Below are 24,675 nucleotides of genomic sequence, written 5' to 3'. Positions count from 1 at the left end.
AAGGCGGGGTTCACCCTGGACAAGTCGCCAGGTCATCACAGGGCTGACACATAGACACAGACAACCATTCACACTCACATTCACACCTACGCTCAATTTAGAGTCACCAGTTAACCTAACCTGCATGTCTTTGGACTGTGGGGGAAACCGGAGCACCCGGAGGAAACCCATGCGGACACGGGGAGAACATGCAAACTCCACACAGAAAGGCCCTCGCCGGCCCCGGGGCTCGAACCCAGACCTTCTTGCTGTGAGGCGACAGCGCTAACCACTACACCACCGTGATGCCCTGATTCTAAATAAACTTATCAAATAAAATAATTTAGTCTAGGAAACAAAACGTGCTGTTAATGGAGCATGTATTTTGAGTTTTTTTATTTTATTGGATTTTTAAAAAGTAAAGTGCAGTGACTTAAAATCAAAGTCATTTCTCCAAATGAAACATGAGGATTACTACTGGATAAAAACAGTGATCAGTCGCCTGAAGTCCTGTTTTTAAAAGATGAGCACAGATTTATTAGCATGGAGAAAGAGATGGACAGGGAACAGGGGTGAGTCTCTCATGTGCAACAAGAAATCCAAAAAAAAAAAAAGGAAAATCTAAGCTCAGCCGATGAACTGAGCAGACCTGGAACTGAAACATGGTGTGAAAGCGCTGTGGGCTGCAGTCTCCTTGCTCCCCCTGCTGTAAGAACTCATTTATGGTGGACAAGTTCTTCCAGGAACCTGAGCACATGGCTGCTTTCTGGATCCGGTGTGCTAGAGCATTGCTAATTCTTTAGAAAACCACCATAATGTAACATTCGTTAATCAGGAACATTAACGACCTGAAACTGTTACACTCCCAAAACAAGCTATAAAACAAAAAGCACGAATGATCTGGACCCAGGACTCGCCTGTCAGCTCAGAAAGCTCTGCCTGTCGTGTGAGCCGACAGATGTTGAGTCAGGGTGGGGTTTTGGAGCACGTTCAGCTCAAGGTCAGTGTTACAATGACAAATCCCCAATAAACACCAGAAACTTCAACTGCACAAAGTCTGGAAACGTCAGTTTGCTTCAGCACTTAATTTCCAAGTCAAAATGTTTCCTTAGAGTTTATAAATGTTATTTCTGGTGGAGTCCTGATGTATTCCTGCAGCCGTAAAAAGTTCAATAATCAGTTGAGATTAAACTCTTGAAGCTAAAGGAATTCAGCCACAGACCAGCTCTAACATTAAAACAGTGAAAGTCACATTCGGACCTGCTGCTTGGAGCACTTTTCACAATCTGAAGCAAATCCTATTCCTGTACACTTATTTCACCAGTTTGCAAATAAACCACATCTTTTGGTCCACAAGGCCTGATTTCACCAACTACACCTCAAAATGATTACATATCCTCCAAATAACGCAACACAGCTACAGCAACAAAAAGGTGAAGCATGTGACCGAGAGAGAGAGAGAGATAGAGAGAGAGCGCTGCTTCTGCAGTGTTGGGAGAATAAAATGAGCAGATGATTGACAAGTAAACAGCTGTAGAAAGTGAAGGAATTAACAAAAGCAAGAAACCAAAGATGAGGCAAAGGAATGAAGGATTTATTGAATGAAGAAATAAAGGAAAGCATAGCTGTGTTTCCATAAACTAAACATACACACACACTCTGATGGAACATCTTTAATATTCTGTGTAATACAAAACATAAATGCTCTACAATGTCGACTTTATCAAAATATACATAAAGATGTGATTTTCATTTCCATCACCACTCAGGAACTGGGAACAGGAAAAACAACTGGGGAAGTATGGCCTGGTCCCAAACGCTGGAATTAATGACTGTATTGGTGTTCTTACTGGAGCGCCGGCCATTACCCAGAATGCAGTGCGAGCAGGGAGTTTGCGTGTAATGAAATAAACGCACTGTTAAAGCAAATCTAGTTATCTGAAGATTCCGTGAAACATCCGCACAAATTCCAGCAAGAACACAAAATTAAACACTAGCGTTTGGGACGCAGCCTTTAACTCCACTCTCTTAAGACTAAATGTTTTGGTCTTTGTGTTTAATGATTAAAGGCATCCAAGCAAAATCAAAACGTGGGGAAAAGGAATGTGAGAGTAACAAACCACCTGTTTTACCTGAAAATAAAAGTGCACAGCACCACGTTTACACCAAACGCTTTCCATCAGCCAAGACGTTCACTTCAGTTCTGCTGTGGAGCTACAATGCTAACATGAATGTTGGTAGCATGTAAGAAACAGGTAAGGGGTGTGGCTTAAAGTGTGACAGCAGAACCACTTCATTCACAATCGATTTGGACATTTTTGTGAAATTAGGAAACTACACCATGCTGAACTATTGGCGATAAGCTACCATTACTCATTAGCTACATTAGCCTCGTAGCTCTGGTGCAAAACTTGACAAAGCTGATGCCACAGAGCAAAGACGTCTCGTCTCGACACAAACGTTCAGTGTAAAGAGCGGAAAGCTGTGAAAATTTTATTTATACACAGGAATGCAAACATCACCCTCCAACTTTAACTACATTTATAAACACAAACAAGTGCCCAAAAACCCATTCCATCACTTAAGACACAGAGGTTTGAACAGGAAGTAGATTTGGTGTCTGAGGGAGTAAACACTCTGAAGACGAACGCTGAATATAAACAGTAAAGGCAGAGACGTCACGTCTGAGCTCCGTCTGCGTTCATTAAAATGAAGGGTTTGTGCAGAAATAAACCAATAATCTGAGCAAGTGAAGGCACAGTGATCCATTCCCATTACATCAGCCATATCCACACGCGTGTACGTGCAACAATCGTGAGGACAAGTGGAACCCTACAGCAATAATATAGATCAAGATTAACAAAAGGGGCGGTGCCAAATTTAGCCATCTAAAGCTAAAACATACAAAAAAAAAAAATTCCAACAATCAAAATCATTACTGAGAACCACTGGAATATTTAACTCAACCAGAATCTGAATTTATAAATCTAAATAATCCAGACTGATCCTACAAAGGATTGTGATCCATACTTAATATGCAAATTAACAGGGGGATAAACAAAAACTCTCAGACCATAAGAACTAAAATCTCAAACAGTTCATACCTCAACGTTTACAAGGCTTTACAAAGTAAAGACCAAAAGAAGTCACAAGACAAAAGCCTGATATGCAAATGAGCCTGTTTAAATTAAAATAAAGGGTCATGTATTAACAGATGAGGTAAACCCCAGCAATGTCTGAACAGCTGTTTAATGATCAATAATAACATTATTCATCTAGACACCAATCCGTAAAGAATTGGAACAAACGTGCCTGGGATTAATATGCAAATTAACCGTGATTAAAGCTGAACGTCCTTCCACTGATTAAAATCCTGTGAACAACCGTCTGAATTAATTAATAAATCACTTGGCTGGTTTTGAGGCACTTTAACCAGATTTTTTTTTGAAAGATAAATCTTTAACAAATAAATCGCTCAAAAAAAAAAAAAAAAATTCTAACAGGATTCAACTTTCAATCTCCTAAACCCGTCATCTAAAGATCCTTAAACCACAAAAAACCTGAATAAGAAATGGTCAAAAAGCCTTAAAATGGCTCTAATATGCAAATATATTCTAACAAGGGGCGTGTCCTATAGGCTAATCTGAATAATTATAATACAACCAAAAAAAGTTCTATTAAAAAGCCCTGAAGTAATGAATCATTACTCAAATTTTCCCCAGAAGAGGAATCTGTAGCTTTGTTTTTGGAATAAAAAGATTCTTTATACCAGAAACAGGAATTATGATATGAATATGTAAATTAACCTGCTTTATAACCAAATGTGTGGTTTTTACCAAACATGAATTCAGATGATCAGAATGATTCATATTCTGCTACAGTCTACACATTCTCAAGCTGAAACGTGTTTTATTGTAAAATTTCTGAGAAACTGAGAAAGACTGGAGTAAAAGAGGAACGCATTACTGCTCCGGGTGTCCGATACGCAAATAAACCTCAAATCCGAATCTTTTCTTTTATAAACAAACTATCCTTAAATTTACCAAAAATGAAAATCAAAACCTTGAGTGCTTTATGAGAAACGGAATTACGGTCAAACAGGAAGTGACCATATAAGGCACTGCAATTTTGAAAGGTAGAAACGAGAACAGGTCATTTTCAAAATTTAGAGCAGCCGTGTGTTTATAGGCACTGAGGGTGAACCAGGCAGCATCTATGATTGAGGAAAAAAAATAAGCCAAGAACCCCACATCATTTCCCAGAATCCCCATAGAAAAATGATCAGCGTATAGATATATAGCAATAACGATAAACAACGATGATTACACTACAAATTATTTTTTGCACCAAAATATTTAAGAAAATGTGCGAGGAAATAAAAGATTACAAATTAAACCCAAATTAAAATATTGGGTTTCTTCAGGTGTGTGTGGATAATAAGAAAAGGAATGCTGGAGAGTGTGTGTGTGTGTGTGTGTGTGGCCCTGTGAGAGTCTCAGATGGTGGATTTGGAGAAGGAGACTCGGAGGTGATGGTTCTCGCCCAGATCGTGATTGTGGAACTCGATCAGTGACTCGATGGCCTCCTCCACTGAGCCCAGCTGAATCAGCGCCATCTTGTGGTCCTTCCTGAAAGAACATGGGGGAGGGGCAAACAGGAAATCAGTTAAAACACACAGTTGGGCTTATAAGAAAAAAGTAGTAAAGGACAAGGAAAAGGTTTTTTTAAAAATGTAGAAACAAGAAATAGTAGTAAAGAGTGCTCTAAGAGCACAATATCCCCTGCTGGCTACTCGGCCACAACTCTGGTAAAATGCAACTGAACAAAATTACAATCTGCGTATTACTGACAAAAAATCCTCCCAAGTTTTGTGAAATTCCTCCAAAAATTGTGAGAGGAGTTGATTTCAGAAGGTGAGCACCCTTCCCGGGACAGACAGACAGACCAGACATCACCACGACATAATCCCTCTTTGGGCCTTTCGGCCAGGATGTGGGCGGCACGGTGGTGTAGTGGTTAGCGCTGTCGCCTCACAGCAGGAAGGTTCCAGGTCCAAACCCAGCGGCCGGCGAGGGCCTTTCTGTGTGGAGTTTGCATGTTCTCCCCGTGTCCGCGTGGGTTTCCTCCGGGTGCTCCGGTTTCCCCCACAGTCCAAAGACATGCAGTTAGGTGCCCTTGAGCGAGGTACCGAACCCCTGACTGCTCCCCGGGCGCTCTGGTGTGGCTGCCCACTGCTCTGGGTGTGTGTGTGTTCACTGCTTCAGATGGGTTAAATGCAGAGGATGAATTTCACTGTGCTTGAAGTGTGCATGTGACGAATAAAGGGTTCTTTTCTTCTTCTACAAAAATTGTGAAGTTGATTTCAGAAAGCAAGCACACCCTGATGAAGTTGCCAAAGTACAAGTTTGTTAATTATCAAGGACATAACTCTGGTAAAATCTGCCCAAATGAAACAACTTGTCAGTTCAATATAACAGCCTTTTGCCAAGTCTGGTGAAATTCCTCCACAAATTGTGAGAGGAGCCAGTTCAGAAGGCGAGTACCCTTCCTGGGACAGACGGACAGAAATTGCCACAACAATCCTCTTCAGGCCTTTCAGCCAGCGGGGGATTAAAAAAAAGGTAAGAGGAGGTGGACAAACAAAACTAACCTCAATACAATAAAGATTTTGCAACTTCAAAAAGAAAAAAAACAATATCTCTCACACGATAAGAATAGTGTATATTGTTTCATAAAGTTAAAAAAAAAAACCCAGAAAAAAAAATCCCATCAAATAAGGTTTTAAATTAAAAATTCTAGAACAACTCCATAAACTCAATCACACGAGTATTTAAATAAATGAAGGCAGTGCAGTGGGGTGTGGCGATAAAACCCCAGGGCAGTGAGCACTGTGTGTGTTCAAGTGTGTGGAAGAGAACATACTGGAAAAACTTGAAGGCCTTCACTGTGGCTCCTGAACTTCGAAACAGTCCTTTCAGATCATCTTCACCTACAGAGGGGCTGCACACACACACACACACACTGCCATAAATGTAAATTTCATCAGATCTACACTACATTAAATATAGACCAACACAGACTCTCTGCGTACAGGATGTCGGACAGAGAGAGAGAGAGAGAGAGACGTACGGAATGTCAGACAGAGAGGGAGAAAGAGAGAGAGACACGTACGGGATGTCGGACAGAGGGAGGGACATGTATGGGATGTCGGACAGAGAGGGAGAGAGAGAGACACGTACGGGATGTCGGACAGGTGAAGAGAGTGCGCGAGAGAGAGAGAGAGAGAGGTGTACAGGATGTCGGACAGAGAGAGAGAGAGAGAGAGAGAGAGATGTACAGGATGTCGGACAGAGAGAGAGAGAGAGAGAGATGTACAGGATGTCAGACAGAGAGAGAGAGAGAGAGAGAGATGTACAGGATGTCGGACAGAGAGAGAGAGAGAGATGTACAGGATGTCGGACAGAGAGAGAGAGAGATGTACAGGATGTCGGACAGAGAGAGAGAGAGATGTACAGGATGTCGGACAGAGAGAGAGAGAGAGAGAGAGAGAGAGATGTACAGGATGTCGGACAGAGAGAGAGAGAGAGAGAGAGAGATGTACAGGATGTCGGACAGAGAGAGAGAGAGAGAGAGAGAGAGAGATGTACAGGATGTCGGACAGAGAGAGAGAGAGAGATGTACAGGATGTCGGACAGAGAGAGAGAGAGATGTACAGGATGTCGGACAGAGAGAGAGAGATGTACAGGATGTCGGACAGAGAGAGAGAGAGATGTACAGGATGTCGGACAGAGAGAGAGAGATGTACAGGATGTCGGACAGAGAGAGAGAGATGTACAGGATGTCGGACAGAGAGAGAGAGAGAGAGAGAGAGAGAGAGATGTACAGGATGTCGGACAGAGAGAGAGAGAGAGATGTACAGGATGTCGGACAGAGAGAGAGAGAGATGTACAGGATGTCGGACAGAGAGAGAGAGAGAGAGAGAGAGAGAGATGTACAGGATGTCGGACAGAGAGAGAGAGAGAGAGAGATGTACAGGATGTCGGACAGAGAGAGAGAGAGAGAGAGAGATGTACAGGATGTCGGACAGGTGGGGGGAGAGGGAGGGAGAGAGAGAGACGTACGGGACGTTGGACAGGTGGAGGGTGGAGGACGGAGGGAAGATGTTGGAGTAGTTCTTGGAGCCGGGCTTTTTGAAGCGGTGGAGAGGAGAGGTGGAGAAGTCTTTAGTGAGTCCCTGGTCCTCGTGTCCCTCTCGGGGAAGCTGCACTGTGGTGTGTTTGGACAGAGTCACACGCAGAGCCTTCCCATGCAGCTTCTGACCATTCAGGTAGCTCATCGCTGAGAGAGAGAGAGAGAGAGAGAGAATATGTTTATGAACCCCTGGGAGTTTGGGTCGTGTCTCAGATCTCACTCTCCTTGTGGAAGCGGTGTGTTCACTCCACAGCCCCTCTAGAGCAGTGAGTGATGAGACACAGCCTTAGTGTACAATACATCCGTCATGATCAGTCTGTTCATCCCTCCATCCCTGTTCTTCTCTCACCACACACACTTCTTGCATCTTGTCCCCATATTCCCACCTTTCCCTCCCCTCCTGCCCTCTAATCCTCCCCCTCTCCCCCATCCCTCTTCACCTATACTATTTTCTCCCCATCTATCACTCTCTCCCCAACCCTTCTCCTCATATTTGGTATTTTCCATCACTCTATCCATGCAATCTTTTTCCTTTCCATCTCCATCCCCTCTTCCCTTCATCTCTACACCCCCTCCCTCCCACATTATAAACAATTCATTGGAGTTAAGCTAAAATAAAATAAAGCTCTTTTACCGAGCTGTGCTTGTGTTGCATCTGCCATCTGCACCAGAGCGTTCTCTTTCTTATTGAAGAGGATCTTCACTCTCATCACGTCACCATACACACCTTCAAAAAACACACACACACACACACACACACACACACACACACACCCCTTCATTCAGTCCTAACACACAAGTGATTAAATCAGTGGAATTCAGTGACAGTGTTATGGCATGCACTAAAACACAACACACTTCATCACTAACTGATGATATCTGTAATTCTATAATAATTCTACTATTCTGGCTTTGACTCATACAGCCTGTGCTCCACCCTGACGTACACTGTACCTACAGAAAGCCTACACGGTCTACAGCTGTGATCATGTGATCGGATATCTGACATGCAAAAAAAAAAAAAAGACATGCAAACGCCTAAAATGGAGTTTAGAATTAGATGGTGTGCTTAAAGAGGACTTCAGGAACGAGCAACAAGATGCAACACGTTCTCCTCGAACCAAAAGGATCTAAACATTTCTCCATCATGCACAAGTGAATACTAATGTGATGCACCCTAGGGAGCGACACTATCTTTAATCAGACGCTGTTAAGTTAGTTAAAGGTTTAGAGCTTGGGCTTCATCCCCAACCACTGAGCAAGAAATAAAGTTCAGAAACTGTCAAGATTGGGACGATTAAATGATTTGACCTTGAATGTGGATCTCATCTCACGCTGATCACGTTCCTTTAACTCGTATTTTGTCTCTGAAAACTACACAAAATCATTCAATTAGATGTTCAATTCCTGTTTAACAATTACAACTTAATAAAAGTCAAACTGCTGCATCTTGCTGCCCAATTTGCTAATCTGCTAACTGAAGCCCATCCTGAATGATGTGTGCAGCTGCCTGAAGCTGATTGGCCGAGATGGTGAAACAGAACGGTTATAAATATGAAAACACAAGAGGAGATGGCAGTGATAACATACCGAAAAGAATAAAGAGGCATTGGGGCGTAACGCTCTTTAGAGACAGCAGAGGAAGGCAGCGAGGGAGGAAGGGAAGGGAGAAAGATCGGAGAAGTGCAGGTTCGACATTTCCGCAGATCCAAACAGAACGTAAAAAAAGGAGAAAAACATCCAGGAGAGAACAAATGTGGGTTTGTCGTTCGTCGTCAATGGGTAGAAAAAAAAAGAAAAAAAAAAGCCAGGATGAGCAAGATATAAAAAAAAAATAAATAAAGAGAGAGAGAGAGAGAGAGAGAGAGAGAGAGAGAGAGAGAAGGAAGAAAAAAACAGAAAATCAGGTGAGTACACACAGTGTTGCAGAAGTCACTAAAATTAAATGCCTTCACTAAGAGAAAAAGAGGAGAAACAGATTAACAATGAAACACAGGAAAAGGCAAAGAGACAAAATTATACAAATGAAACACGGCTCATGGTTAAAACCTCAACACGTCAGCGTTAGTTTACTGCTGTTTTACACTCCAAACCGACTTACAGTTCGTCTCATTTCATTATTAAAATTCTGCAAAAACTAGAATTTCTGAAAGTTACCAAGGTCCTGAATTAATGAAACACTGAACAAATCAAAGTTCATTTACACAACAATCTCTCTCTCACACCTCAGGGCTGAGGTTACTGACGAGCAGGACAGTGTGTGCTGTGGTGTTGAGGCCGGTCAGCGCGAGTCGACCTGCAGCGGCCGCCGGAACGCCGAGAGACGCCAACGCACTGGGAATGCTGGGAAGAGACAAACCTGAGGACAGAAAACCAAGAACACAGAAAGTATAAATCATTTCCTTTCTGTAGTCTGGGATACTTTAACACTTCAGTGAAGACAGTGGTAAAGGGGCGGAGCCATCAGTGATCAGAATGGTTTGATATGGCATGCATGTGAGACGAGTACGTTTTAAAGCCTGATTCAGAGCTTGAAAAACACTTCGACTACTCTCAGGCTTACTTAATCTGTTTCTAAAGTGAATATTGATGCGGGGGGGGGGGGGGGGGGGGGGAGTGGTGTATCATGAAAATGTGCAAATATCACATCACATTATCTCTAGCCGCTTTATCCTTCTACAGGGTCGCAGGCAAGCTGGATCCTATCCCAGCTGACTACGGGCGAAAGGCGGGGTACACCCTGGACAAGTCGCCAGGTCATCACAGGGCTGACACATAGACACAGACAACCATTCACACTCACATTCACACCTACGGTCAATTTAGAGTCACCAGTTAACCTAACCTGCATGTCTTTGGACTGTGGGGGAAACCGGAGCACCCGGAGGAAACCCACGCGGACACGGGGAGAACATGCAAACTCCACACGGAAAGGCCCTCACCGGCCCCGGGGCTCGAACCCAGGACCTTCTTGCTGTGAGGCGACAGCGCTAACCACTACACCACCGTGCCGCCCCTGTGCAAATATTAATCTAATAATTATGAGTCTTCTGTAATTTTGCTGTTTGAACGGCCACAGAAGGTGGTCAGTTTAGCTACTTTGGAGCTCCGTTTCTGGTTAAAATGATGCCTCAGATGCAAATCTGAGATCTCATCATGCTTCAACCCATCATTTCCCACCCTGAGTCAGACACTTGCTTTAAGATCTCGTGAACCTGGAGTACAGTCTGTTTACAATATTAAACCACTGTTTCTAGCATTTTTAATTAATGTAACTTTAAACAGATAAATGCACACTGTTCTGCACTGTTTAGGGCTTAAGATTAAGTCCCGCCCCCAGTCATAACCTTGAATTCAGACTGGAGTGCCTCGTGACACCCCGATTAAATTCAGAGTCTTAAAGCACAACTATCTGGACAACCATTTTAAGCATGAATGCAAGCGTTACTTTTGCGAATGAAAATCAGACCCATGACTCCATGTTTTAACAGGACGCTACCTCGAGTGTAAGAAAAGACCTTATATTGAACAGTCATTCCACAAAATCGAGTCATACATGAGCTGATAGCTGACGAGGCACATAGCACCGAGATTGAGTGGAGTAACTTTTTCTATCCACATTCACTGGATCTTGAGAAGAGCATTTTTATTTTTTGCAAATTCGATAAATAAAAACTTAATACAAAACGTCCAACAAAATCATTTCCGCTTAGAATGTAAACAAGCTAGCAATATGACAGGAGCAATTTGTGAAAAATGCAAACATTTTTTGAATTAAAAAAAAAAATGTTCTTGCCATCAAATACTTTTATTCCATTTTTTTTGCTTTTGCGCGCGTGTGTGTGTGTGTGGGGGGGGGATGTTTTCGAGTAGTTTTTATTCTGTCCTCGGTTGGTTCAGCAACACGCTCTGCCATTGTTTTTCTCTACTCATGGTATAATGAGCTGATATCCTAGTAGTAGAGTAGCCAATCAGAGTGCGCGATTGCTCATATCCAGTGAACGTGGAGAGAATAATGTCAGTTACAATACCAGTGAAACTAGATTAAGGTGCGCCACAGAAGCTGATTTTACTGTAATGAATGAAGAGCTTGGAACTCAAGCGCTGTGTGTACAGGTGTAATCCGACCTGCAGTCTGCTGGAGGGTGAACGCCGAAGGGAAACCATGAGCACTCGCAAAAGGAGCTGCAGAGATTAGACCTGGAGCTGATCAACACAGAGAATCAAGATAATCAATTCCTTTATAAACAGTCCATAATGATGTATCTTTGAGTACAGGATCCTTCACTCCTAATCAGTGCTAGGTGGACTGCAGGGATGTGATAAACACCCGAACAGTCCCGCAGTGCTCTTACTGAAGGCGCTGGTGGGGATTGTCTGTGGATCCAGCGAGGCCGGGCCGTCCCCCATGGGCAGATCAGGCCGGGTGTAGTCTCTGCTCTTATCGTTGTTGTACTTGACATTCAGGTTGGTGAGTTTGGAGAAGCTGATGCGCAGCGTACAGCACGCATTATAGATGTTCTGTCCATCCAGAGACTGAAGGGGGAAAAAAAGCCCAGATTTAACACCTTCAGAAATGCAGATGGAGATTTAGACGTCTAATGAAGGACCGTGTCCTGGGATAAGCTTCACCGCTGAAGAGTAACTCTTTATTTAGAATGAACCCCATCCATGTAACGGTTCTGCAGGTGATCGTTATCCTCGTTCTAACCCAATACCCACTAGGTGATTAATGACTGCATGCAGATGTGAGGTTCTCACCAGCTTGGCGTGCTGAGCCGTCATGGTGTCCGAGTACTGAACCAGAGCCTGGAACTGATTGTTTTTGGTAAACGTGATGATCTTCAGCACCGTGCCGAACTTCGAGAAGATCTACTCCAACATGAAGAAATAAAATTAGTAGAGTCCTGCGAGTATAATCAGTCAGAACACTGTGCTGTGGTGGAGTTACCTGGTGCAGAACCTCCAGAGTGACTGGGTAGAACAGGTTCTCCACAATCACCCTCAGGACAGGACTCTGACTTCCTGATCCTCCCGTGTCCACGCTGCTGAGAGGCACGCTGGCCGTCTGGACCGCGTTCACCGCCTGCAGAGCCGCCTGAGCACGCTACACAAAACGCCACATTAACAACCTGATATACTCACATGCACTACTTTAAAACACACTACCAATCATCCAGCTCAGAGGGGTGTGGCCATAGGGGCAGTGCCAAGAATAGCCCAAAGACCAAAAATCATCTGTGGTTTGGGACACACCCAGAGTGGACTACTAATGGTGTGTATTATAAACAGTGTGGTCTAGGACACGTGACTATACAGTGAGTAAGACCTGTGGTTCAGGACACGCCCACAGGTGAGCGGTGTGTAACGGTGCGTTAGTGATCGTGACGTACCACTTGGTTGGGCGAGTTGTCGGTCTTCAGCTCCTTGTGGTTGGAGTACTGCATGAAGACGGGATGGTTGCGGATGACAGGTGTGACGGAGGAGTAATAGTTCACCATCGTCTGAGCCGACTCCTCAGTGTTCATCTCCAGAAATGCCTGAGATCATACAGCACACTGATGAACCTCACGGTCACGGCAGGGGGCACTCGTATACTCACAATTCTTTATTCTGCCCCCAGTTCACACTCCTCTCTCACCCTCACACACCTGGTTTTTGCCCTTGAGCATCAGCAGATTGGTCACTTTGCCAAAGGGGAGTCCTAATGAGATCACCTCGGCCTCGTTGATGTCACTGGGTAACTTTCTCACGTGGACGACTCGAGAGGGGACGCCTGGACTCCTGACGTCCCCTTTGAACTTCTTACTGTCATTACCGTTCGCTGGAGATGCAAGCAACCATCTCATCATTTACACTTCCACAGTTCAGAGGGAGTTTAATCACAGAAATGAAATGTAGGCAGCTCATTTAAATACATTTGGTTAAGTGCTTGAGGATACGCCCACTTTAATTCTGCAGAGACGGAGCAGTGTAAAGGTTCGTTAATATGAAAGTGCTGTAATATCGTACACACCTGCTCCTGAGCTCATGATATAGGGGCCGTTAGAGACGCAGGAGGAAAAGAGTTCGTCAGATCCTCTCTGAAATCACACACAGTTAAATACCTACAATTAATGACCAGCAGAATAAACAAACAACTTGATTTGGAATCATCCATACGCTAAAATTATAATTAAAAACTCAAACAAGTAAATAAAAACAATGCAGAGCTTAATTAATACAAGACCATATTCATAAATAAAGTAATACATATCTTAACATGCATAAACAAACTAAAATAAAACTAAATACATAAATTAATAACTGTTGGAGAATATATACACAGCTTAACAGAATATAAAATACAAATAAAAATAACCCAATTATAATTTTAAAAAATGTATTTTAGTCATTAAGTCAAAAGTAATTAATAAACACTACTGAAATAAACAAAAGCAGATAATTACTGAAATTATTCACTCAATAATAAACAAGTGAAGCTGATGTGTGATGCTGGTTGGAGTGTCTGGAACATTCAGACGATGCTGCTGAAACCAACTTTCACTCCAAAATCTGTTTTAATCACACACTCGCAGGCTCCGCCCCAAATCAGCACCCTGAGCTGACTAAAGCACACTTCTGTGCTCTCACACACTTCAGCCCGAGTCGCTTAATCAAGATGGTGAGCGTCTGTTTGGTCACATGACCTGATGAACAGAAGCTTTTCCCTCTCCAGCAGCAGCACAAAGTCACTTCTGTTCTGTTCATCAGTGTTAATAACCAGCACTAAACCCTCACTGTTCCTCATCACCACCGACTCGAGGCTCTGCAGCATCACAGGCACCGCATTACTGCTCCAAACACCACGCAACCCCACGGCAGGAGCCGAGACGCGACCCCAGCCCTTTGCTCAGCCTCATCCAGAAACCAACACGTGCACGCGGTTTTGTAAATTACTGATTAAATCAAGTGAAAAATTTCAGCCAGTAACTCAGCTCTTTTGCTTATTTATTATTTAGTAATAACATTCAATTCATTTGCATTTGTTTTTCATTGACAATTTTTTAAAAACCCTTAATATACATAATTAAAACATTTATGCATTATAGAATATTTGGCATGATTATTTCTACTTGCTTATTTGCATTTATGCATTTAATATTATTCTATATTAAGCTATTGATAATTTTTCACGTTATTTGGTTTTATGCATTGTGTATTTACTACGTTAAAGCTTTAAAAAAGTTACACTTGTTTTACACCTGTCATTTCCCCTCCTTCAGTGTTAATTTACATATTTTAATTCTGATTTTTAAATCTTATCATATTTATCCACGCTGATCAGAAACGGCTCATTGCTGTGGGACACGTTTACACGGAATATTTTACATTGAAAGCTTTAAATTTTTACATTTTTGTCATCAGTTTTGAAGGAATTAAAAACCATCCTTAGCAGTACTCACAGGTTTATAAAAAAAATGTCTTTAAATCCTATACAGAATATTATATTTACAATTTTAGTTTCAATGCTTTTTCCTCCTTTATCAGAATTAAATTTTAAATGGTATTTTACTTGACAGGAAATCAAACTGCTGCTCGGTGTGTGTGTGTGTGAGCTCATGTTTGTGTCACGTTGCTAACGCTGGAGCAGGAAACAGCGGAACTCCGAGGAAGGAAACACTGCTGGTCCTGAACAACAGACAAGTGAAGATCTGAGAGAGAGCTGGAACTCCACTCACTCTGAGGAACGCCACGCCCTGCTGGCTCTATAGCCTTTATTTCCCTGTGACACAAACCAGAATCACGACGCCCACTCACCCCGTCCTCGCCTCTCCCTCGAGAAGTTTATAAACCTTAAATGCTGCTTGTATTTTATTGGTAATATAAATTACACACACGTTAAAGCTGATCACATGCAGATTAATTCAGTAAAACACTGAGCTGGTGTTACAACACCGTTGATCATTTTCCTCCAGCAGCATCACCCTGAGTGCTGTTCCTTTTACACCACAACAATTCACCAACAATTACAATTTATTTATTAAAAACACCACACAGCACCAACCCCGTTTCCAGAAAAGTTGGGATATTTTCCAAAACAAACAAATCTGATTTGTTAAGGTCACGTGAACCTTTATTTAACTAACAAAAGGACAAAATTTCTTATATTTTCAGTAGTTTTACTGACCAACTTTTGTGTGTGTGTGTGTGTGTGTGTGTGTAATATATATATATATATATATATATATATATATATATATATATATATATATATATATTTCCCCCTTTGCTCTCACAGAAGGCGGTCGCATTCCTCTCCCTTATCTTCCCTGCTTTGCTCGTCTCGTCTGTCTATACTTTTGAGACTCTCTCTGCACTGCTCTCCAAACTAAAAATCATGGAATTGATAAATTGGTCTCTCGAAGCGGTGGGCAGAGCTGTCGGCACTCAGACTGTGGCTATTCAGAACTTGAACTGAAACATGGATAACATCATGGAGAAGCTTTTGGCTTTGCAAAGGAAAATGGATCGATTCGGAGACCAGAATGGACAAACAGAGTAGTCGCGTAAAAGAATGCGTTTACTCGCCCCAAGACCAAACAATCCCAATCTTATCTGCTTTCGGCTCCCTCAGACAGCACTGGCCTCGGTCAAGGCCGTTGCTGGGACAACATCTCCCTCTGAAGATCACTGCAGTGAGATGCTCTTGCATTCCTTCCCCTACTTCCCATGGTCGCCGCTTTTTACCCCCAATGTGACAAGTGGGTGGGTGCACAACCAGCGCCGTCATGGCTGCAGGAATGGACGGCTGCTTGCGCTGAGTTACCTCCACCCCCCTCAAGTCCAGAATTTTCATGTTGTAAAGTGTACTTATTTTGTGCTTGTACTTTTTTAATGTTCCCACACTGTACTCCCCACAGGAGCATAGTGTAGGGGTTGCTTTCTCTCCTCCCCTCTCATGTTACTCTGTATTTTTTCTTTCCATCTGTCTTTCTGTCCTGTCTACTTCCCCATCAATGGTATGCATGTGTACGGATGGGTTGATGGCCAATTTCGCTGGTACTTGTGACTAGTGACAATAAAGGGTTCATTCATTCATATAAACGAATTTAGAATTTGCTGCCTGTAACACACTGGAAAAAAAAAGTTGGAACAGAGACAAAAACCTGAAAAGTTTCAGATATTCAACTAACACCATTCTGGAAGATTCCACAATCAGGTTAATTGGTCTCATGATTGGGTTTAAAAGGAGCAGCACCAAAGGCTCAGTCTTTGCAGTAAAGATGGGCGTGGCTCACTGCTTTGTGCCAAAATTCATGAGAGAATTGTTCAATTCAAAAAGAACATCTCACTGCAAGATTTTAGGTCTTTCAGAATCTACAGTCCATAATATTGTGAAAAGATTCAGAGACATCTCAGTGTGTAAAGGGCGGGGTCAGAAACCACTGTTGAATGGGCGTGAGCTTCGAGCCCTCAGGTGGCACTGCCTGAGAAACCATCATGCTAATGTGATAAATACAGCCACATGGGCTCGGGAGGACTTCAGAAAACCATCGTCACTTAACACAATCCGCCGCTGCATCCAGAAATACAACCTGAAACTGTATTACACAAGGAGGAGGACATTCATCAATTCCACACAAACACCGCTGATTTCTCTGGGCTGGAACTCATCTCAGATGGACTGAAAGACAGTGGAACTGTGTGCTGCGGTCAGATGAGTCACATTTCAGCTCATTTTCAGGAAAACTGGACACAGAGTTCTCAATGCCAAAGGTGAACACGACCATCCAGTTTGTTATCAGAGAAAAGTGTAAAAGCAGCATCTGTGATGGTATGGTGGGGGATCAGTGCCCACGGCGTGGGGGAGTTACATGTGTGTGAAGATACCATTGATGTATTGGGATTTTAGAAAGACATTCATCAAGGTAATGTCTCTTTTAGGAAGTCCATGCTTATTTGAGCAGGACAGTGCCACGCCTCATTCTGCACGGGCCACAACAGCATGGTTTCATAGATAGAGTGCGTGTGCTTGACTGGCCTGCTGCCAGTGCAGATCTGTCTCCTATTGAGAATGTATGGAGCATCATGAAGAGGAGAATCAGACAACGGTGACCACGGACTGGTGAGCAGCTGAAGTCTTGTATCAAGTCAGAATGGACAAAAATTCCAATCACAAAACTGCAACACTTGGTTTCCTCAGATCCCATATGATTAAAAAGAGTTAAAGGAAAGGGGATGGAACACAACGGTACTAACACCTCTGTCCCAACTGAGTGTGCTGCAGGAATCAAATTTTAACTTCGTTTATATTTACAAAAACAATTAAGTTGGTCAGTAAAACGACTGAAAATATTTTTGTACTTGTCAGTTAAAGATTCACACAAATTAAATTACAGATTTTTGTTTTTATTGCATTTTGGAAAATATCCCAACTTTTCTGGAAATGGAGTTTGTATTTATCCATTAATTATGACATTTAATGTTTGTGAAATGACTTTGTTCCTGTTGTCACCTATGTTGCTATGGAAACGGTGTAGCGGAGCAGCAGGACGTACCTTTGTGCCGACTGTTATATCATGGACACCACTGTAGGAGAGAATAAAACAGCTCAGCAATTATTTACAGCACATGATGCATTTAAGCACACTAGACAGAAAAAAAAAATTCTGAAAATATGAAATTAATTTTAAATAATTCATTTTATTTCATCATGCAAGAGAAACGTACATGGGAAGAGTTTTATTTATAACAGTCACTTTAATCAAACATGGATTCTTCATCGTGTGTCCAAGACAACTTTGTAAAACAGTTAAATAAATCTCAATCACACTAACAGCACCTGAGAGCTGGATTAGAATAGAGTGAGAGAACCATGTGCTCGTGTCTGGACTGTAAAAGAATCTAAACTACGATGTGAAGGTCAGCAATCAGTAATAAGACAAGCACATGATTAATAGTTAAACATGACAACGAGGAACTCACTCAATGTTCGTGACGTAGCTGGATCCCAGAGGATACAAATCCGTCTCTAAACGTCTGGAAAAATAAAACGGACCAAAAAATAAAAATCAAATTCCAGTAAAGCAGATCTCAAGCATGAATTATTTCCTCTTTCTGGTTGTTAGACTGCACAAAGCAAATATTACACCTGACCCAATCTGATTCGCTCATCAGCACAGAGGTATACTGGTCTCCATAGTAACGCCACAGGATAAGGAAGGCAGGGCAATCGAGAGTTCATCAGTGATCGATACCGAGGATTTGATTTCATTTAAAGTCTGAAGGAGAATTTTGGCTATATGTTAAAAACCATGAAAGTATCAAACATATTTTAATATTAATGAGCGTATAAATATTAGTGCATAATGCATTTCTTAACAACCTCATTGCTATATTAAGCGCAAGCAAAAAAAAACCCCTCAAGGAAACAAGTCTCGGATAGTTTGCACTTTAGCGGGTGCTGTACGTAACTGAGCCTAGCGGCGTTTGAGCGAATTTAAGCGGGGGTTCGGGGCCCCCGTATTATCAATAATAAAGCACTTGCACTTTGTTCTATTATATGTCGAAGTCCTCAAAACTGGTGTTTGTGCTTTGGGACTGGCTGTTTGAGGGTTAGCGTGACTTTTTGTATTTTAGCGCCCACTAAAGTGCAGTAGTCCCCAAGTTTCTCTTATTCACCCACAGTAATTATGTCGATAAACACCCTCCTCTTTGTTCACTACAATCCAGCTGTGAGCCCTCCCTAGTGCACTACGCTCTGATCAAAGCCACTAAACACACAGCGTCTCATTTCAGCATAGTTTATATTTAATTTAAAATCTTAAGCATTATTTTAAGAAATGTGAAAAGAAATGGCATGTGGTGCTTTTTGTACATCATGCAACAAATGCATCAGCATCTAATTTGATAAAATTGAAATTTCAATTTAAAATTGAAATGCAATTTAAATGTTTTAATTTGGCTTGTCTAGTAGCCTGCAGTTTAGCCTCTTTTTTTACTTCTATGAAAAGTGTTCACGGAAATGAGACTGAAATGACCTCTATTTAAATGTGAAAAACAAAAGCCTCTAATTTTAAACAGAATTTTGAAATAAATACGCTTTATATGAATGAACATTTGGTCTTCAAAAAACTTTTTCCCCAAAGATGAACTTGGAAAAGGGGGGCGTCGTCTTACATTCAGGGTCGTCTTATATTCGGGCCAATACGGTATATGTAAATGTTACTACACATTTTTACATGACAGAAGATAAGAGATTAAAAAAGGGGACAGGAAATTCTTTATAATTATTAGTAGCAGTTTCTCAGTTTCTCTCCTGCTGCTGATGTTTTCCTCACAGATTTCTGACGTCAAAAAAGAACATATCCAATGATGAGGTTTAAAAAAAAAAAACATGAAAACATTTGTTTAATGAAACAGTTTATTTTAATAAACTGTTTAAAAGTAAATGAAATGTTTGATTTTATGAGACGTATGTGGTGTTTAAGATCATAAACTCGGACTGGAGCCTCTTCTATAAACACAGGAGAGGAATAAACACTACAGGACTTTACAGGTTAGACCAATAATAGACATGGGAAAGGTGTGTTTACTGAAAATGAAAGTTAGTAAAGTCAGCCCTCGCAAGCACCGCCGCAGCGTTCAGTCAGCCCCTATAAACACCGCCGCAGCGTTCAGTCAGCCCCTATAAACACCGCCGCAGTGTTCAGTCAGCCCCTATAAACACCGCCGCAGTGTTCAGTCAGCCGTCGTAAACACCGCCGCAGCGTTCAGTCAGCCCCTATAAACACCGCCGCAGCGTTCAGTCAGCCCCTATAAACACCGCCGCAGCGTTCAGTCAGCCCTTATAAACACTGCCGCAGTGTTCAGTCAGCCCCTATAAACACCGCCGCAGTGTTCAGTCAGCCCCTATAAACACCGCCGCAGTGTTCAGTCAGCCGTCGTAAACACCGCCGCAGTGTTCAGTCAGCCCCTATAAACACCGCCGCAGCGTTCAGTCAGCCCCTATAAACACCGCCGCAGCGTTCAGTCAGCCCCTATAAACACCGCCGCAGTGTTCAGTCAGCCGTCGTAAACACCGCCGCAGCGTTCAGTCAGCCCCTATAAACACCGCCGCAGCGTTCAGTCAGCCCCTATAAACACCGCCGCAGTGTTCAGTCAGCCCCTATAAACACTGCCGCAGTGTTCAGTCAGCCCCTATAAACACCGCCGCAGTGTTCAGTCAGCCCCTATAAACACCGCCGCAGTGTTCAGTCAGCCCCTATAAACACCGCCGCAGTGTTCAGTCAGCCCCTATAAACACCGCCGCAGTGTTCAGTCAGCCCCTATAAACACCGCCGCAGTGTTCAGTCAGCCCCTATAAACACCGCCGCAGTGTTCAGTCAGCCCCTATAAACACCGCCGCAGTGTTCAGTCAGCCCCTATAAACACCGCCGCAGTGTTCAGTCAGCCGTCGTAAACACCGCCGCAGCGTTCAGTCAGCCCCTATAAACACAGCCGCAGCGTTCAGTCAGCCCCTATAAACACCGCCGCAGCGTTCAGTCAGCCGTCGTAAACACCGCCGCAGTGTTCAGTCTGCCCCTATAAACACCGCCGCAGCGTTCAGTCAGCCCCTGTAAACACCGCCGCAGTGTTCAGTCAGCCCCTGTAAACACCGCCGCAGCGTTCAGTCAGCCCTTGTAAACACCGCCGCAGCGTTCAGTCAGACCCTGTAAACACCGCCGCAGCGTTCAGTCAGCCCCTGTAAACACCGCCGCAGCGTTCAGTCAGCCCCTGTAAACACCGCCACAGCGTTCAGTCAGCCCCTGTAAACACCGCCGCAGCGTTCAGTCAGCCCCTGTAAACACCGCCGCAGCGTTCAGTCAGCCCCTGTAAACACCGCCGCAGCGTTCAGTCAGCCCCTGTAAACACCGCCGCAGCGTTCAGTCAGCCCCTGTAAACACCGCCGCAGCGTTCAGTCAGCCCCTGTAAACACCGCCGCAGCGTTCAGTCAGCCCCTGTAAACACCGCCGCAGCGTTCAGTCAGCCCCTGTAAACACCGCCGCAGCGTTCAGTCAGCCCCTGTAAACACCGCCGCAGCGTTCAGTCAGCCCCTGTAAACACCGCCGCAGCGTTCAGTCAGCCCCTATAAACACCGCCGCAGCGTTCAGTCAGCCCCTATAAACACCGCCGCAGCGTTCAGTCAGCCCCTATAAACACCGCCGCAGCGTTCAGTCAGCCCCTATAAACACCGCCGCAGTGTTCAGTCAGCCCCTATAAACACCGCCGCAGTGTTCAGTCAGCCCTCATAAACACCGCCGCAGTGTTCAGTCAGCCCCTATAAACACCGCCGCAGTGTTCAGTCAGCCCCTATAAACACCGCCGCAGTGTTCAGTCAGCCCCTATAAACACCGCCGCAGTGTTCAGTCAGCCCCTATAAACACCGCCGCAGTGTTCAGTCAGCCCCTATAAACACCGCCGCAGTGTTCAGTCAGCCCCTATAAACACCGCCGCAGCGTTCAGTCAGCCGTCGTAAACACCGCCGCAGCGTTCAGTCAGCCCCTATAAACACAGCCGCAGCGTTCAGTCAGCCCCTATAAACACCGCCGCAGCGTTCAGTCAGCCGTCGTAAACACCGCCGCAGTGTTCAGTCTGCCCCTATAAACACCGCCGCAGCGTTCAGTCAGCCCCTGTAAACACCGCCGCAGTGTTCAGTCAGCCCCTGTAAACACCGCCGCAGCGTTCAGTCAGCCCTTGTAAACACCGCCGCAGCGTTCAGTCAGCCCCTGTAAACACCGCCGCAGCGTTCAGTCAGCCCCTGTAAACACCGCCGCAGCGTTCAGTCAGCCCCTGTAAACACCGCCGCAGCGTTCAGTCAGCCCCTGTAAACACCGCCGCAGCGTTCAGTCAGCCCCTGTAAACACCGCCGCAGCGTTCAGTCAGCCCCTGTAAACACCGCCGCAGCGTTCAGTCAGCCCCTGTAAACACCGCCGCAGCGTTCAGTCAGCCCCTGTAAACACCGCCGCAGCGTTCAGTCAGCCCCTGTAAACACCGCCGCAGCGTTCAGTCAGCCCCTGTAAACACCGCCGCAGCGTTCAGTCAGTCCCTGTAAACACCGCCGCAGCGTTCAGTCAGCCCCTGTAAACACCGCCGCAGCGTTCAGTCAGCCCCTGTAAACACCGCCGCAGCGTTCAGTCAGCCCCTGTAAACACCGCCGCAGCGTTCAGTCAGCCCCTGTAAACACCGCCGCAGCGTTCAGTCAGCCCCTGTAAACACCGCCGCAGCGTTCAGTCAGCCCCTATAAACACCGCCGCAGCGTTCAGTCAGCCCCTATAAACACCGCCGCAGCGTTCAGTCAGCCCCTATAAACACCGCCGCAGCGTTCAGTCAGCCCCTATAAACACCGCCGCAGTGTTCAGTCAGCCCCTATAAACACCGCCGCAGTGTTCAGTCAGCCCTCATAAACACCGCCGCAGTGTTCAGTCAGCCCCTATAAACACCGCCGCAGTGTTCAGTCAGCCCCTATAAACACCGCCGCAGTGTTCAGTCAGCCCCTATAAACACCGCCGCAGTGTTCAGTCAGCCCCTATAAACACCGCCGCAGTGTTCAGTCAGCCCCTATAAACACCGCCGCAGTGTTCAGTCAGCCCCTATAAACACCGCCGCAGTGTTCAGTCAGCCCCTATAAACACTTGAAGCCCATCTTTACAGCCCTGTACAGTTCGCTAGCTAAAGTAACCTGGCTCAGTTAATCCTCCAACAATCTGAGTTAATGTGCGGTTAAACACTTCACCGTGTCCAGTTCAGGTGTTTTATTTATGTGCGTGTATTTTAAAGTGAACACAAATTGCTACATTAATCCGGATCTTCAACAGGTTAGTTCCTAATCTACAAACTTGTGAATCGTGTCGCTTCCGCGTTACTAAAGTCCACCTGTATTCCGACAAACCCTAACTCCTGCGCTGGGATTGGACACCAAAATCCCGCCTTCAGCGCTCTTCCTGCTGTCATTTGCTGTTACTACGCAAACTGACGAAATAACCAATCATAAGGCAGGAGGCGGGTCTTGTCAGAACATTGGTAGCAATAAAAAAAAAAAAAAACCCTAACGTTCGGTTTCAACCCGGACATGTTGCTCGCCAGGTCGCTTCAAAAAACGTTCAACACTGAAGTTCCTTCGAGAAGCGAATTTATTCATCAATACACCGAGTTAAAAACCAATCGCACCGGGCGAACGGATAACCATCAGAAACACAAGAGAAGTTGTTTTCAAAGCCGCTTTTCTGCCCTTTTCCCAGCACTCACCCGTCCATGGCACTGTCAGGTTCGCGGAATCGTTGAGAAACCTCGCGACAATCCTTTATAGACTCACAAAATGGCGGACAGCCGCCACGGCGCTCTGTGATTGGTCAAATATCCGAGTATGGGCGGGAACTCAGCGGCAGTCCGTCAGAGCGATTGGACCAAGCGGTTGTCACTCTTCAACAGACTGCTGAAAAACTTCTCCGACTGAATTTGAGTTGTGGCGATACCACGGTACCGCCGAGCCGCTTTTCGGTCCGATACCGAGACTCTAAAACCTCTTCCTGTGTAAACAACAAACAGGAAAGTTTTGTGATTGCTGTAATGAAACTTGTTCAATCCAGATGTCAAAGGTTGTACTTGAAAGTTTTCAAGGATAAAAGTGAAAAACTATAAAAGATCAGCCCTCTATTTTGTTTTAGTTCTAATGTTAATAACAGCAAATTATTAAACACAGGTCGAAGGATGGCCAACGAATCTTTATTGACATTATTATCCTTTTCAGAATCTGAATCTGAATCAGAATCAAGTTTATTGCCTAGTCCGTTCTCACACACAAATAATTCACTTTGGTGATTTGGTGCTTGAACAGTCAAGATAGAAGAATTTAGCAAAGACAAAAAGTATTTATATACATCGAATAAAAAAATAGCATCTGAAATATACAAATTTGAAAAGTGGACATATTTAATGAGTATTTGCATGAGTTGTTGAAGTCCAAGCTGTACAGTATGACCCGGAATGTGCAAAAACAGGTCACATGATGAAGATTGAGAAGAGATACGATATGAATATGTGAGAAGATGATAATATGTGCAGTGGGTTAAATAAATAGCCGAGCTGTACAGTGTGAGCTGGAATGTGCAATAAAGGTTCACAGAATGTAAAACATGACCTTGAAATGTGCAAAATGCCAGTTCAGAGACGAAGTGCATAAATGTTACAGGATGGAACTGTGAGGTTCGAGTCAGTGGGGTCTCTGACCTTATCAATGAGGCAGCTGCAATGAGGAAAAAGCTGGCCTTATGGCATGAGGTTTTGGTTCTAATGGATCGCAACCTCCTACCAGAGGGGAGTGGTTCAAAAAGTTTGTGTCTGGGGTGAGAGGGGTCGGCTACAATCCTTTCGGCTCTCCTCAGGGTCCTGGACACGTACAGATCCTGAAGAGATGGAAGGTTGCAGTCGATTGTCCTCTCAGCAGAGCGAATGATGCACTGTAGTCTGCCTTCATCCCTGGCA

At 44.2% G+C, this 24,675-nt stretch overlaps 1 protein-coding gene across 1 annotated transcript; it reads right to left on the bottom strand.

Annotated features, from left to right (window-relative positions):
- Positions 1-1,637: 1,637 nt before the first annotated feature.
- Positions 1,638-23,495, bottom strand: ptbp1a (polypyrimidine tract binding protein 1a). Its single transcript, XM_060897948.1, has 16 exons — positions 23,440-23,495; positions 18,139-18,192; positions 17,712-17,742; positions 13,187-13,253; positions 12,822-12,994; positions 12,564-12,710; positions 12,122-12,277; positions 11,932-12,042; positions 11,526-11,706; positions 11,299-11,376; positions 9,396-9,529; positions 8,761-8,794; positions 7,805-7,897; positions 7,101-7,317; positions 5,902-5,979; positions 1,638-4,607 (listed from the first exon to the last, which is right to left on the bottom strand). Exons 1-16 carry the CDS (start codon positions 23,445-23,447, stop codon positions 4,475-4,477), a joined length of 1,695 nt encoding a protein of 564 aa, XP_060753931.1. The 5' UTR covers positions 23,448-23,495; the 3' UTR covers positions 1,638-4,474.
- Positions 23,496-24,675: the final 1,180 nt, after the last annotated feature.

This window comes from Neoarius graeffei, chromosome 17 (genome assembly GCF_027579695.1).
Source record: "Neoarius graeffei isolate fNeoGra1 chromosome 17, fNeoGra1.pri, whole genome shotgun sequence".
NCBI classification, from domain to species: Eukaryota; Metazoa; Chordata; class Actinopteri; order Siluriformes; family Ariidae; genus Neoarius; species Neoarius graeffei.
The sequence above is the reverse complement of the archived record's forward strand: the minus strand, read 5'-3'. Positions and strand labels throughout refer to the sequence as shown.

Coding starts and splice junctions, on each gene's coding strand:
- ptbp1a (XM_060897948.1), bottom strand. Junction 8,795..9,395: donor TCAGTAACCTCAGCCCTGAG/GTGTGAGAGAGA, acceptor CTGTCTCTAAAG/AGCGTTACGCCCCAATGCCT. Junction 7,898..8,760: donor ATGCCTCTTTATTCTTTTCG/GTATGTTATCAC, acceptor TGTTTTTTGAAG/GTGTGTATGGTGACGTGATG.